The following is a 16,436-nucleotide window of genomic DNA, read 5'->3' on the forward strand; positions in this document are numbered from 1 at the left end:
TGTTCAGGAGACATTTCTGCAACCATATCATGCACAAAAAATGTATTCATAGTAGGAGAAACAGAGAATATTGAGTATTTCCAGAGAGGATATGAGAGTGCTTACGCCCGAAGTTTCGGCGTTCCCGATACAATGCTGCCCCCTACTCTGATTTTTAGCATGGAACAGACCCATGTCACTGACGAGGTACTGTTACCTCGTCGGTGCCATGATTCTGTTCCATGCTAAAAGTTGCCAAGGTTCTGTTCCATGCTAAAAGCTACTCAGGTTCTGTTCCATGCTAAAATGGCGATGTCAGAAAAGTGGGAACGCCGAAACCCCGGGCGTGAGCACTTTCATATCCTCTTTGGTATCTCTTTTAGTTGCAAATGATTCTTGCTAGTTTAACTATATGCCGCAACGTACACAGCGGCAGGAATCACTTGCTGCGTAAAATTTGAAAATAGCGGCAAAATGATCAAACTGTTAGCCACAATCACCGACGAGAAACAGTATCTCGGCGGTGCCACAATTACTGACGGGTCAAATTACCGATCGCAATGTTCACGCCATCTAACGGCGTATGTTGAAACCACAGACAGGAGGGATTTAGAGAATCAAAGAATGGTTGGGACCTATGGAATTTGTCGGATACTTCCTTGCACATCATGTAATGTTACTTTTTCGGTAAATATTGCGTGTAATATTTATTTACACTTAATTCCTACCAATTCCTATATACTTCCTTAACCTTCTTTTCATTCTACTTATGGCGTGTTTGGACTCATTTTCACAGAAAAATATTTACAATTCATATTAATACCATAATTATATTGTTGTATAAAACAATATACTATTGTTTACAATATTGTTTACAATATTGTTTACAATATTGTTTACAATATTTACAATATAATATTGTTGTGCCCGGTAGCCGTTTGTCTGACAATGAGCCACTGAAATGGTTCAGTGTAGATGGCACCACTAATTTAAATGCAGGTCTCACCGAGCAAATGAATCTTGCCAGAATTTGAATTGTATCTTACCGTAAAGAAGGCAAGAATCAATTGTCACTCAAAAATTGATATCATTCAATAATAGTGATTACGAAGGAAAAAGAAGGCAAGGAGAGATAAAATAGATCAGAAGAAGATGAATCAGAGAACATAATAATGGGATGAAATATGTGATCACAATTTATGATATCTTTGTCTATTTTTTCTGCCGACGACTCTCAGATTCAGTAAGTAGCTGACATCTATTTTAATTGTCCATTTTATGGTGGCGGCCATAATAATAGCAGACGATATGTCAAATAATGTCAACTACACGTAAGATTTCTGTTTATTGACAAATCAAAAACAATCGAACATTGTTGCCGAAGAAAGACACTGCAAATTATTAGCCAGTGACCAACAGTCTGTCGATAGATATGGTAGAAAATCTTGCCGCAAAGTTATGCTTACTTTTACCGGAAAAAGCACAGTCAGGTACACACCACGATTTCATAATTTTTTTGTAATTGTACGAACAGTTGATGAACGCGTTGATTTTTACGTCTATCATAAATGAAATGTACTTTGTAATGCGAAAAATTGATTTGTAGCGGAACAATGGAAATTATTGGGACAAGAGAAGGATGGATCTCTGTTGGTTGGATGGACAGAGGAAACCGTAGAAAACGACATATCCACGTCGTATACTGTTGTAGGCCATTACGACCGGATTAACGATAAGTTACAGGTGTGTTACATGTATAAAAAATGTTATTATCCATTTGAAATGACTCGTATTCGTATTACCCAGGTGTTACACAGATTCGGCGAAATGTTAAACATAGTGCAAGCAACGATAAATCAAAGTCGAACAGTTTTTGGCTACGTGATAAAACAGAAAATATGTCCAGATTCCGGCGTGGAATCAACGACAGAAACAGAAGAAAATATATCAGCCGACACTGAAGCGTACGAAGCATACATCGCCGAATTACAAGAAGACAATGTAACAATTCATAACTTAAACACAAAAAGGACCAAACAAGTACGCATACAGTTTTTATACAGAGAAAAAGATGACGGACATCTGGACAAATTTTTATTATTAATTCATCAAGAATGTAAGCATAAGAATGTTTTTGTTAATCGCAATGGAACGTCTTCTGCTAATCGTTGTAAAATAAATTGTATCGTGGTACAGGTATCATAATATATACTGTACTGTTCGATGGATCAGAATCGAATCTTCGAACGATGAAGGAATTGAAATCGGAGCCGCTGGTGAAAGCTTTTATTTGGGCTCAATGGGACATGGTGAATCAGGTTTTATATCATATACATTATCGAAGACTTCCGGTGAGCGTCGTTTCCGAAAATGAGGAAGAGAAGCAGAATAAATGTACTCGAAGTAATCCGACGCTCAGCGGTCTCCAATTTCACGACGATTTACCGCACGAAACAGTGGTAACTAATTTATTAACATATACATACTAACTTGTGTGTCCCAAAGTCGCACGGAGGTCACGATATTATTGGTCGTTGAATTCGACTTGACCTTGACTATTACGCGACGATATCCAAGACTCTGAAGCTTCTTTCATTTCAGTTGAACATACCGCTGAATCTACCTCAATTGTCAACTTCGTCCAACTGTGGAACTTACGAGGACGACGTTATACCTTTAAGAGTTCACGATTGTTCGTTAGATCTAATCGTGGTCTCCGATTCGAAAGGAATGGTCTGTGTCTGCCACCACTATCTGTATCGCCCGGTAAAGCCGCAACAGCATGTGCTTAACTCACTGAGCGAATCTAATACAGTGCACTTTGCATACTCCGTAACGCTTCTTCACCACAGCTGTGTGATCCATTGCGTGATACCAGGCATACCGTGGTCACGTGCCAAACTCATAAGACCAACGTTCGCGATCTACGAACATCACCACATGATCGTTCTGGTGCAAGGTTTATTTACTCACATGCTCGAGATCGGAACGAATCACGAGCCATGCTGTCACATACTCTGTGGCCCGTTAACCTCTATCACGTCGCGTTCTTCTTACTTGGTACCGTTGCTCGAATTCGAGAAACCTAACAAGGGGCCAGGCAAAAAGAAATACGACGCGGCCTCCCTCGAAGGAAGCAACGCGACTACTTGTCCTAATACGAACATACTAACGATAGATCTACCTACGCTAGACTTGGTACAACTAACAATCCCTTCTGACTTCCTCGTCGAAGTGTTTCGCAAAGAGGCGTCGCTCGAAGTGCGTTTGGGAATACTCCACTACTTTCTCTGCCACAGAAACGACATCGACATTATTTCGGAATTAATGTGCTCGATCGCAGAGAAACCGAGATCGTTGGAAATAGTAAGATACATGCAAGAGATTCTTATCGGCGGTTCGTACGCGCTGGTGCAAAAGAATTTGCTAGTCGACGCTGTACCCTTGCTAGCGTTGCTACCTGTCACGACTATGGAAGAGTACACGAGTTTCGAGATCAAAGTGAACGATTTAAGTATAACGCTTAGCCACGAGAAACTCTGGAACACATCGGTAATGTTGCTTTCGCCCCAGCAACGGCTGGTCCCTTACCGTAGCGACTTGTGGACTAGATTGTGGGATCAACTCGGTAAAAATAACGGGGACAAAACGAGATTCAAGCCGAGCAAAGTTGCAGAGAAATTGTTAGTTTCCTTAGCGTGTTACCAACCCGAAGCACTGTCTAGATCCAGTACTCCAATGTCTCCGAGCGGAGGGTAACGCTATTTTTTGTGTTTAACGTTGATTAACAATACTAGATTTGCATGTTCTTCAAACAATATCTATGTTCCACGTTTACCACTACCGCAATTGAACTCGATCGTCCTATATACAGAGAGAGAGAGGAATTGTAAAAGACTGAATGTACATCCTAATCGACTAGAATGAATAATGTTGCAGATTGGTTGTGGCTACGGTATCGCTCGGCGAACTCACAGGTGGTCGCAGCAACAAACTGTTGGATTCTAGTCTGCCGTTCAACGAGACCGAGAGTTGTACAGCTTCGAAACAGGAACACGTCGTGTCCGTGAATTTAAGGGAGTTGTCGATGTATTTACTGAAACATGGTACACAGACATCCGTGATACACGTCCAAGGGTCCTGTACGCCGCTGCATGTTCATGCTATGGCAACTAGACACGTGGCAGCGCAACTAGAAGCGTCTAGAGCTCTCTGTCAAATGTTGTGCAGAGCTGCGAACGTTGATCCCCGACTGGAACAGGAGCGGGGTTTTATATTAGTGTAAGACGACGCATAAACGAATTCAGTTTTTCCATTCTCCTTTCGTCACGCTGTAGGATTGTGTCCTTATTTTTAGGGATCAATTGGACGAAGCGAGGCGGTGGTTATTGTTCATACTACTAGAACGCTACAGGTGTGCGATAGAAGGCTTAGCGTTTCCTGCACCGCAAGGATTCACGTCGTTTTTCACTTACCTCGGCTACAGAACTCTAAAGTATTCGATGTTCCTGCAATATATTAAACGATCGGTATTCGAGTTGCAAGTGGACGTGACCAAAATCATCATGGCTGGTACAATGTTCGCTTTTACATTTCGAGTAACATGCTTATTACTCGGAATTTGTCTGTAATGGTATATTCCATTTTATAGACATCAGCGACACAAAAGAGAACGCTGTTCGTAAATTGACTTTGTTATCTTTGCTACCAAGATCGCGAGCCAAGAGGCTGTTGAATCAATGGTTGCACCCAGTCAGCTTTATGATAAGAGCTCGCGAACACGCCGCAAATATATTGTCCGGCGAAGTTAGTCAAAACCGAGGTAGAACGTCACAGCACAGAAATCATCATAATGGTAATGATACATTATTATTGGAACAAGAAAGAAAATTATATGTAAAATATGCACGTAGGTAAACAAAATAAATTCTTTGCAGGTTTAGCTGCATTTCCCTCAGCAGATCGTTTATCTCCACTAGATACCTTCCTCGATCTACTTACAGCAAAAGGTATGAGTTTATGCTAATCTATCTTGTGATTTTTACATGTAACATTGTGAAATAATATTATTTTACAGCTAGCTTAGCCGAATTAGATTTTGGACTACTTATAGAAGCTACAGTTACGTCTACAGAAGATTTTTTATAGGTAACTGTATTTTAGTCGAATTTTAACTAAACTGAACCGCAGCAGTTATATCTAGAACTTTTTTTTACAATCAAAAATAGTAGTACAAGTAATGTTTTAAACGTATCAAGTGCCATTGCTATCTTCCAAGGTATCCAATGTATGAATGTGGTCGTAATCCGTATTTTCTAAATGTGTAGGTGTTCTGTTCTTAAGAATTCTATACGGTAAACGTTTTTGTAATTTTAATATAACTTTGTACACGGTCGACAACTTTAACCACAGACTCTTTTTATACTACTGCTTTAAACAGTTAAAGTCTAGTGTGAGCCAGCTTACGAACGTTGTAAGTTTGGATTTTTTAATGAATTCTATCTTATATTTTGTTATACATTTACCAGAGCCGTATCCTTGTTTCTATTAATCTTCTATTATTATTACTATTACATTGTTATAGTTTCGTATGGACGTTGTTAATTCTTCTATGAGACGATTATTTATTATAATGTTGTATATTTACCTCTATCCATATTAATCGTAGATAATTTTAATAATTTCATGTGCAATATTTGTGTAACTTAAACGATTTTAAGTTGTTTTAACGTTTGTCGTACTTTATAAAGTCACAAATTTCCGAAATTTGTACCCTGCTTTGTCTTTACACGAACGCATACTATATTGTTAACGAAAATACATATCAGGAGATATGTACAAAAATGCAGCAGTATTAATTTTTCTGTAAATGTGAATATAACGATTAAATAGCAATTGCGTGTTCTTAATCTTCCCCATCATTGTATTATATGTATGTAGTCGTTTTTAACATAACATTCATTGTTTTCAATGTTGTTTCGTGGAGAATATGAAATTATTCGAACAATATGAGATCGGTATTCAGAGTTATAAGTTATAACATCCATCAAAATTATAAAGTTTATTGATTCCAGAACAAATTGAATCGTAAACACAAAATTATTGTTCATATTACAGTTCCTTAAACAATATATCAACATTTGTACATTAGTAACATTTGTACATTAAATGTAACTTACATTAAATGGAAATAGTACAAACGATACATAAATGCTTAGAAACATCATAATGTATAAATTAAAATATTTATATCAAAATATTATTGAGATTGTATTTTATAATGGATATTATATTCGATTAAAAATAATTATTATTTGGCAATAATTATGAACATTCATTGTTGAATGGAAGACAGGAAATATTACATTAATTTTGGCATACGAGGGTAAAGAATATTAAAACTAAATTAGCTAATCCCACAATGGAATATGAATAAATGTTCCACCAAAACGTTCGTTACCATTATCGTTTCTTCCCTTGAGATTTTAAATATTTTTACCTATTTTTGTATTTATTCTATCACAATGTGTTAACACTTAAACATTGTTTGTAACAAGGTTAACACTTAAAACAGTGATATGTTTTTTAGTAGGACCATCACGGGTGCAGTACTTTCTCGAGAAATTTTTTCATATCGCTCGTTTCCTGCAAAAGTAATAATCATTATCGATTAACAATTTTTGTTAAACAACTCGCAGAACGTCCTACCTCATCACAAAATGTATGCATCAGTCCTCTATATGTCTTAAACTCTGTTTGTGTCATAAATTGTTTTAGAAAAGCTGCAGTCATTTGTCCCCACTTATACGGTACTACTGAATCGAAATCGCCGTGACACTGTAGCAATGGAGTGTTTCTATTTCCTATTGCTTCCTGAAAAGTACAGAATCTTTGTGTTAGCAAGTAAACATGATTTCACGTGCTATTATATTTTTTATTATATTTTTTCACATACACCAGGGAACTTCTGATGAAGAGGAAGCCAACACGATAAAGCTACAACACCAGCTAGGGGTTCTGGATATGTAAGAGCACTATATATAGCTAGAGCACCGCCTTGACTAAAACCACCAAGTACAATGCGCTTCGTGGGTATTCCTGCAGCAACTTCTCCTGCAATTAACGAGTGTACCATCCCTGCAGCTTTTTTTATGCCTGCCTCATCCTCTGGGCCATTTGGTTCCAATGTTTGCAAATCAAACCTAGATTTTCCAATACATAATTTGTTTTGTTGATGTTGCTATACAAATCCTTGTGCTTTATTATATCATGTAATAATGCACTGCCACGCGTCTTATAGGATAATTCTATACACTTACCAACTTGGCATCTGTAATCCAAAGTTTAACGTCACTGGCTGCTTGGGCCTATCATAACGAGACTATATTATCTATTTAATAGGTGAGCATAGAAATATTTTATAATACAACTATACATACGCGGAAGGGCAGATTACTTTAACATGAGGTGATCGTATGGCGCTCAATGGACTGGCCCAGCCATGTCTGTGAAACCAAATGGAAATTATATTTACATGTAACGCAACTGTGAACTGTTGCCATAGCATTGCATAATTCATTATCTCACCCTGTATCACCCAACCCATGGAAGAATATTAGCTGCAACAATGGAATAATAAAATTGTAGTATGCAAAATTATGTAAAAAACCCTATTAGTATACGAAAACGCTTTTTACATACTTATTGGTTAACACGTCCCATTAATGTATACATATTTTTTTAATTAAGATGACGCGTTACAAATCTTAAATGCAGAATACGAGCCACTCTAATTCGAACCATATGTTTAAAATTTGGATAACGATAGTGCGACAGAATTAATTAACTTACGGATAATCGAAAATCATTCTGCACTACATAAATAGATAAATAAATAGATAACCAAGAAAAAAACACGTTGCGCAAAGATATACTCTTTTTCTTACCGTTGCCGTATGTTTGGCGGTAGCCGCAATTACAACAGGACTCATCGATGTCATTATTTGTCGTGCTTTTGGACGGGCTGTGCGAAAAACGAGAATGCGAAAAATGAGAATACAAAAATTGCGAATGCAAAAGCTGTCATCAGATATGCAATAGGTGGAAGTCGTGCGCATGCTTTACAAAAGGCAATGTATTTTCAAATCGGAACCAAAGTACAAAGTTAGTTAGCACAAACCTGTTGTACTATTGCTCATCATCAATACCTTAAATGTTACGTACTTTATTACCGTGAAAAGGTTCATGATGATATTCGCAATGTTAATATCTACTAATGATAAGTTGTGGAATCAACTATACTTAGAAAGCTAATAAGAATATATGCTACATAGAAATTTGATATTTACGCAACGATGCTTGTCTAGGATCATACGATTTTAAGAGACGATGTAATTTTACATTTTATTTCTCGAGAATTAAATAATAATCGATTGTAATTGTACTTTTAAAATTTCTAAGAAATGTCGATCACTTTTCCGAGACGGGCGCATACAAATTGTTTATAATTTCTGACTTTTCGATTCTGAGAAGAGAACCAAAGGCTTGAATTAAATTCACCAGCTTTTTCATTCACGATAGGGTACGTTTAATGTAACAACTATAATTAAATATTCGATTAACCTGAAAATATTTAAATATTCATTGACATTAATCGTCCTATCTAGAGAGTAAAGGGTACTCGATTTACATATTTTAATTTGGACATTATAAATGCCCCTTAGCGTCCTCTTAAAATAACCTCCATAACCGGACGCTTCTATCCCCACCACAGTTCATTGCGTGCCCGGTAGTGCGCAAGCCTTAATCATAGTGAAAAAGGAACGAGCAAGAGAGACGGAAACAAAGCAACCCTATGTATAATACTCATTTCGTATTCGTATGAATCCGTATTTTTGCGTCACGTTTCAATGCAAGATTTAACTCGGTTAGTAAACCGAGAGCTTGCAAGAAGAGTATGCGCAGACAAATGATAAAGCGAAACAAGTTGAACCTATGTCATTTATATATCCTTGGCGTTGTCCTTCTTTGTCATCGACGGGAGGCAGCACTGTCGCGGTAACCAGTGGTTAGCCAATGAGAGGCCAGGTAAAAACAGGTTCTCCTGTTCCCGAGTGTATCTCGAGCGATTGGACGGTATAGAGGGTGTTCCCTGAAACAAGTTATAGAAAGGAAATGCACAGGGACACCATCGTGCAACGTCTCGGCCAATCAGAGGCGAGAAGCCAGTGTTCGGTGGCGAGTCTGCGACGTATACATTTTGGAATGCAGAAGCGGTGGCCCAGTGAAAAGATGGTGTTCTGAGGGCTCGAGACATTCGTTCCATGGTCGTTCCTAGCTGACGAACTGTGGTGCCGTGGATGCCAGCCATATTGTTTTACCGCAGTGTTTGTTTTGGTGCAGCCTTGTCCGAGTCGAACGAAATCCGAGGAGATCGGCTCGAGGGAAGCTAGAACAGTCGGAGTGCACTCGAAGAAATTGTTCAGGCGGTGCGCGTACACGGTGGTTTTGCTGTATTTTTCGGCATAATCATTCGTTGCTCGCGGGCTAAGCCCATAATAATCCGTGGGTGTCAGTCGTGAGCCAGGACGGTGAACGGCAGAAATGGCCTGCGCCACTTTAAAGAGATCTTTGGAGTTCGACCCGGTGCATAGTCATGGTCGTCCGAGTAAACGACGAAGATGCGTGCCGATGTGTGTTTCGCCCGGTACATCGACGCAAGCCAACTCCAGGCCACAGAACCCTTCGCCTTTCGGCGAAGTAGCTCACAAACTGACGCCTGGTAATTAACTATACGCTACGGCCATTTTTCTTTTTCTTCCTCTTCTTTTTTCTCTTTCTTCCTTCCTTCCTTTATTTTTCTCTTTCTTCCTTTCTTTCTTTCCCTGTCTCCCCTGCCCCCCTCCCACCCCCTCGTTTCTGTCCATTTCCTCGTTACAATGTGACAGCAGAGAAGGGGTGGTTAGGAGGCCATTCCAGCGATTTAAAACTTGAATTCACGACGTTTGTAAAGGGGGGGTGCGATGAGGTAGGGCGTTTTGCCTAGGGAGGGGAGGGGACGCGTAAATCATATGGTAATGTAGTAACGGACATCGGGGAATCAAACTTATTCTTTTTTTTTTTATTTATTTAGCGCAACCAAAATAAGACATGTTCAATCGAAAATATAGAACATAACTTCTTCGTTCTCGAGAAAATTGAATTCAAAGATTTGTCGAGCACACGCCAGTAGATACAGTAAATCATGAAGAGACGATGGCCATTAGCACGCATGCTTCGTAACTTTTCAAACTCGATTTCCTTGAAAACGGAGCTGCCTACGAAATAATTTCGTTCTATATTTTCAAAATTTTTTTCCAGAGAATAGGCTCCTTTGTCGATTTCCTTGAAAACGGAGCTGCCTACGAAATAATTTCGTTCTGTTTTCAAATTTTTTTCCCAGAGAATAGGCTCCTTTGTCGATTATAATGCTGGGATGTCCTGTTCATAACTCTTTTCGACGTTATTTTAAAACGAGTTTCGATTTATAATGTCGTGCCTTTAAATTTACTCTCATGCAAATTTGTAGTGTAGTATATGGTAGTTTTCGTTTCTTCGAATTTATATACTGAAAAAATTTAAACATTCAATTAGTTCTGGATGTCGCGTTAGGTAACTGCTTTATAAATTCATATGAACTAGGTTAAGTGGAATGACTAAGGGAATAAGATATTTCAAGCGATAACAATTTTGTTTTGTATATATAGAAAAAATGGCCGCGAATATAAGAGAAGAAATCCGAAGACTGCATCGACGCAAACAATTACATTTTAGTCCACAAACTAATAACGGCGACTCTTCGGACATGGAAGGCCCTGCTAGTCCTTCAAGCTCATCTGCGTGCGGTTCAAATTCATATAGTTATAGTCCTAGTGGAAAGGAAAAACCCTTATTCACGTTCAGACAGGTATATATATATGTGATATACAAACAATTTGAGATAAATAAATATGAAGCGCATAGGACTTCATGTTAATAGTGTTAGTATCGTTAGTATGAAATTGGATCTAGTAATTAATTATGTTCAAGGTTGGCTTGATTTGCGAGAGAATGCTTAAGGAACAAGAAACACAGATTCGAGAAGAATATGATCAGATTCTAAATATGAAGCTGTCCGAGCAATACGATGCTTTTGTCAAATTCACCTATGATCAGATACAAAAGAGATTCGAATCTGCAGCAGCGCCAAGTTGTAAGTGAACGATTACATGAAAATATTTCCGAGACAAATATTTATTGTGTTTTAAGATTATTTGTTTTATTTTGATTATTCCTGTGTTTCAGACCTATCCTAAAACAAGATTCTTATTTATAAGAACATGTTTCTGTGAAGAATATTAGGTGAGATACACATATACGCGCAAGCTTGCTTGTTTCTACAGAGTAAAATAAGTTGATCGTTTCTTTAATTACCGTTATACGATTTTGTATTGTTTCACTTGTTATTGTAGATTTCTACTGTGTGAGACAAATTTTGCTTGAAGTTTCAAATGAGGTAAGCAGCATCGCCTCGTTCAAGAAAATGTCTTTAAGAAAATTCATATTATAATTTACATCTAAAAAATCTGTCTGGTAAAAACGAAAAAAAAAAAAATTAGTAATGTAAGTTTAGTAGGTTTGCAACAACAGCAATCATACTACGAAAATCTACAGTGTATACTATTGAATTTACATGAACTAACAATATTTGTACTGGCTGATATTAGAAATGCGCTGGTATCAGGGAACTGTACCGAGATTCTAGTTATGTACAAATGTTAATACATATAGAAGTTGCACACGGTGCGTAACTATGCTTGAAGTCGGGAGCCAAGAAACGTCTTTTACTTGCCCAGGGTTCTGCAACATCACACGCAAATGTTTGGAATTAGATGATTGTTTATTTCTTACAAATTATCGATTAGTCTTACGAACTATCGAAGAATAACGATGAATTACTCTTTGTTGTTTTAATGACACATTGTATTACGTACCGCTCAACTATACGGAATGACAAATACTCTTGTAACGCAAAAATGTGAAAATGTACATGCAAGTATTCGAAGGAGGAAGCACTTTTTACGGAAAGAAAGCTTACGAAACTTTATTTCGGGGAAAGTTGTTTCCGTGGTTTTTTTAATTATACTTTACACGGTAAAGTAAAAGATAACACAAGCACATGCTACGTATTTAGATAATTTTATTTTTACCATTACGAAACTTTTTTTTTAGTTCGCGTGTACGACTTAGTGCATGCACAAACTACCACTGCAAACAACATTCCCCTAAATATTGATATGTTCGAACTTCGCAGAATAAAATTATCAACAAAGCATTTTAACTCGGATACAAGAGACTATCTTAATTATTTCTCTGGAGATTGAACGATCGAACTGTAAAATCTTAAGAACAATTTCACATGCGTCATTTGTTTGCCATAGAAAAAAAGTAACGTTTATTTAAACTTTTGTACGTACCGTTAATTTCTCTTAGTACAATTTTTTTTATTTAAAAAAATTCAAATACGAAGATTTGTAAAGAAAGGGAAAGGAACGTATGGTATATAGCATTGTACGAACCTATTGTCAAGAATGAGTATTTGAAATAAAGATTTCATAAAATTTTGCTAATATTTCTGTTCCCTGGTAGCAACGACTTTCTGTAGCATAATAAAGCAGTAAACAATGAACATATATACCTACACTTTAACTGTGCCTATTATTAGACATATTTATCGCGATAATTCTAGTATATATTACTTAACTGTTATTGACCTTAAAAATTGTTTAGTTTATAGTCATTCGTTTTTATATTGTACCTCGTTTTTCTTGCGTTTAATTTTGGTCTTTTTCTCTTCTTTTTTACTTCAAAGAAACCAAATAGGCTGTATTTAAGTCGAATCAGGTTTTCTTGATTGCTGCATGTATTTTTTGTTATGGCATGAAATTATTCATATCGAGAAAAAAAAATGCATAAACATGAAGAAACATTAATCCGAAGAAGCCATGTCGGCATCTTGCAAATTCGTTTTATTACTATTTAAGAGACGTATATCCGAAAATCGATTGTTTCTCCATTTATAAAAAATACATTTCGAAGAAGGGCATTAGCATTTGCCTTATTCATTCACAAAAATGGTGTCTTTCAGTTACCAGAACGATTTTGGGAACACATTACTAAATAGTGTTTGCACAATAGTGTGTAAATAATATACCAAGTGTTTATTGACTACTGAATGTGAAAGAAGAAAGAAATACAAGTGGCTTTAGTTAATTAACGATATAAGTAATACCTACTTGAGAAACAATAGATATTGTTTACCATTAAGAAAAATTTGTGAAAAATACACCGAAGTGATTCCTCAGTCATTCAGGGGATTTTGATTTCAATTAAAATACCTCCATATTATATTATGTAAGCACTTATTATCGAAATAAATATAAGTCTAAGACTGATCATGTGTACTTCTTTATTTTGATCTCTGAGCGTACGTAGATAGATACACATACAAGTGAACAAAATCTTTTTCCATTTTTTAAAAGAATTTCCATAATTTTAGTATCCCGTGATCCGAATACTCCAGTTTTTATAAATAATTACAAAACAACGATCCGTGCACTTAAGAAGAATACAAATAAAATTTTGCACAACTTTTGAATTTTCTTTGAATCACCTTCCTGGTTGAATGTGCATGAGATACTGAATCAGCTCTTCGATGCACGTAACGAACCACTTACATGTGTATTCTAATCTTATTATCTAACTCTGGTAATAAAATAATGCTATTAGTAGTATGGCTTCAAGAAGCCCTTCCGAGACTATATGAAGTTCCCTGTTCATGCTAAGAGACTGTCACTTCTGGGCGGGAAACAAACTTCTGTTATTTCATTTGATTGGAAAAAAAGTGCCAAATGTTTCCTCTCTTGTTTTTGGCTTACGTTGTAGCCATCAAGGTATACAAGAAGACTACTCCAAATGGTAAGCGATAGAATGTAGTGCTGAGGATATATTATAATTAGACAGAGGATCATTTTATGCAAAGTGAAAAGTTTGCGTATCAATTAAGAGATACAAGAGCTAAGTTAAAATTTCTTTCTTTCATTATAATAATTTTACATCAATCTTTTTACAGTTTTAAGTCGCACCTACTCAGTTTTGTCATGAATGCATAAAACCCACCATATAATTATAATACTCGAAAATTTTGAACATACGCAAATGCTATGTCTTTATGCTAATTGTAGGAAAAGTCACGGTTTATCTTGGCAAAAGAGATTTCATCGATCACCTAGAAAGCGTAGATCCCATCGATGGCATTGTCGTTGTCGAAACTGATTATCTTCAAGGACGAAAGGTTTATGGACAGGTGAAAATTCAAGTCTTACAAATATTAATCCGTCCGAACTTATCTATATTTCGAATATATATATTAATTAGGTGACAACAACTTTCCGCTATGGCCGCGAAGAGGACGAGGTCATGGGTGTCAAATTCAGCAAAGAACTCGTCTTATGCCACGAGCAAATAGTGCCGATTAAAAAAGAAAAACAAGACATGACACCTGTGCAGGAACGTCTCCTGAAGAGACTCGGTCAAAACGCGTATCCTTTCTTGTTCCAATTCCCACAGAGCTCACCCAGCTCTGTCACACTGCAACCCGGCGACGACGATCAGGGAAAACCTTTGGGAGTAGAATATACTATCAGAATATACGTCGGGGAACACGAAGAAGATAAGGTAGCCATAACTATTCGAATTTGATTACCTATGTACTTGCATTCAACACAAACCTTCAAACCGAGTTAAAATGATTCGAACAGGGACACAAACGATCATCTGTAGCACTAGCGATCAAGAAATTGCAGTACGCTCCACCTTCGAGAGGACGTAAACTACCCAGTTCTCTGGTTTCCAAAGGATTCACTTTCTCTCAAGGTAAATTGAATCTCGAAGTTACGCTGGACAGGGAAATTTACTACCATGGTGAAAAGGTGGCAGCGAACGTTATAGTTACCAATAATTCTCGGAAAGCCGTGAAGAACATCAAGGTATTTAATCTATAGGCTGCAACGTTGAAATAGTATCGTCTGAATCATGCATTTAATCATTGTGATTTTTCAGCTGTTTGTGGTTCAGCATTGCGAGGTCACAATGGTCAATACCCAATTCTCCCGGCATGTAGCAAGCTTGGAAACACGCGAGGGCTGCCCAATTACGCCTGGTGCATCTTTCACGAAACAGTTTTATCTTGTGCCATTAGCCAGCAGCAACAAAGATCGACGTGGCATTGCTCTTGACGGACATCTAAAAGTAAAGACGAAAAGACATTATCAGAAATCACGACTCTCTATACTTTATAATGTTCTCACTATGCACTTCCTTTGCATTTGATTCAGGATGATGATGTGAACCTTGCATCTTCGACTATGGTTGCGGAGGGTAAAACTCCTAGCGATGCTATGGGTATTGTCATCTCTTACTCTGTGAGGGTGAAATTGAACTGTGGTACCTTAGGCGGTGAACTGGTTACAGATGTACCATTTAAATTAATGCATCCGGCTCCAGGTAAATACTAACTAATAATGTCATTATGAAAACTAATTGTTTAGCTTATATTGTAAATGTGTAATATATATATATTTTTTTGTTTTTCAGGAGCTGCGGAAAAAGAAAGAGCTATATTGAAGAAGAACAAGAGCGTGGATAGAACACGCTATGAGAATTCTTACTCTAACGACGACGACGATAATATCGTGTTCGAAGACTTTGCTCGTCTGCGTCTGAACGAACCAGAATAAATCATCTTCGAAAAGGCAATTATTTACGTCAAAAGAATCTTAGATTCTAAAATAGATGATATGGTCGACATTTAATTCTGAATCAAATAGAATTGTATTAAAATAGGTAGATAGTACAATATAATGTATATAAATAGAACACGTCGTCTCTAGGATTCTTTTGATGTAAGCTACATTGAAATATCAAAGAAAGAGTAAAATGGTACAGCAGGTAAAATAATATCTGTACCGATAACACGAGCGCGCGGCGTCACGCGGAAGTAAATAAATGTTAATGCGAGAAAAAAAATGTGACAAAAAAAGTACAAAAAAAAGCGAAAAGTACCATACAAAAATGTGTATCGTCTTAAAATTTCTATCCGATGGTGGTGGTCGGCTAGAAATTCTCGTGAAGACAAACAAAAAAACAATAATTCAAAGTAAGCTTAATAAATACTTTATATTCGGCTAAGTTTAAACTTTCCCGCCTTACCAGAAGTGACATGTATGCTATTAATTTTGATTAATTGTGATTATAACGTGTCTGTAAATGTTCATTTATTACAAACTGATGACATTATTGAGTTATAATCTATATATTAGAAGAAAAATATAAATACTGCAAGATGCGGATGTCTGAACTTCATTTCTTTTACTTTCAAC

General features: G+C 36.9%; 4 protein-coding genes across 7 annotated transcripts; 3 read left to right on the plus strand and 1 right to left on the minus strand.

The window, feature by feature from the left end:
* Positions 1-1,090: 1,090 nt before the first annotated feature.
* On the plus strand, positions 1,091-5,893 carry Pigeon (gamma-secretase activating protein pigeon). Of its 4 annotated transcripts, none has more exons than XM_076806255.1 (11): positions 1,091-1,222; positions 1,368-1,469; positions 1,586-1,722; positions 1,786-2,095; positions 2,176-2,438; positions 2,581-3,734; positions 3,919-4,260; positions 4,337-4,551; positions 4,631-4,834; positions 4,917-4,988; positions 5,057-5,893. In XM_076806255.1, the coding sequence occupies exons 2-11, from the start codon at positions 1,412-1,414 to the stop codon at positions 5,125-5,127; spliced, it is 2,826 nt and encodes a 941-aa protein (XP_076662370.1). In that variant the 5' UTR covers positions 1,091-1,222; positions 1,368-1,411; the 3' UTR covers positions 5,128-5,893. The 4 variants fall into 4 exon arrangements, with proteins under 4 accessions (XP_076662370.1, XP_076662369.1, XP_076662368.1 ...); XM_076806254.1 differs by having other exon boundaries at positions 1,107-1,222; positions 1,364-1,469; XM_076806253.1 differs by lacking the exon at positions 1,091-1,222 and having other exon boundaries at positions 1,243-1,469.
* A 128-nt stretch (positions 5,894-6,021) lies between these two features.
* On the minus strand, positions 6,022-8,120 carry LOC143365768 (acyl-protein thioesterase 2-like). The gene is made up of 7 exons (XM_076806257.1): positions 7,926-8,120; positions 7,567-7,598; positions 7,419-7,484; positions 7,299-7,346; positions 6,935-7,181; positions 6,688-6,852; positions 6,022-6,624 (listed from the first exon to the last, which is right to left on the minus strand). Exons 1-7 carry the CDS (start codon positions 8,094-8,096, stop codon positions 6,577-6,579), a joined length of 777 nt encoding a protein of 258 aa, XP_076662372.1. The 5' UTR covers positions 8,097-8,120; the 3' UTR covers positions 6,022-6,576.
* Positions 8,121-9,582: 1,462 nt separating this feature from the next.
* On the plus strand, positions 9,583-13,451 carry Akirin (akirin). The gene is made up of 5 exons (XM_076806423.1): positions 9,583-9,760; positions 10,725-10,924; positions 11,047-11,209; positions 11,302-11,358; positions 11,469-13,451. Exons 1-4 carry the CDS (start codon positions 9,583-9,585, stop codon positions 11,310-11,312), a joined length of 552 nt encoding a protein of 183 aa, XP_076662538.1. The 3' UTR covers positions 11,313-11,358; positions 11,469-13,451.
* Positions 13,452-13,816: 365 nt separating this feature from the next.
* On the plus strand, positions 13,817-16,406 carry Arr2 (arrestin 2). Its single transcript, XM_076806389.1, has 7 exons — positions 13,817-13,974; positions 14,241-14,362; positions 14,434-14,733; positions 14,817-15,044; positions 15,118-15,306; positions 15,393-15,561; positions 15,652-16,406. Exons 1-7 carry the CDS (start codon positions 13,908-13,910, stop codon positions 15,792-15,794), a joined length of 1,218 nt encoding a protein of 405 aa, XP_076662504.1. The 5' UTR covers positions 13,817-13,907; the 3' UTR covers positions 15,795-16,406.
* The last annotated feature ends 30 nt before the right edge of the window (positions 16,407-16,436 follow it).

The sequence above is a fragment of the Halictus rubicundus genome, chromosome 2 (genome assembly GCF_050948215.1).
Source record: "Halictus rubicundus isolate RS-2024b chromosome 2, iyHalRubi1_principal, whole genome shotgun sequence".
NCBI classification, from domain to species: Eukaryota; Metazoa; Arthropoda; class Insecta; order Hymenoptera; family Halictidae; genus Halictus; species Halictus rubicundus.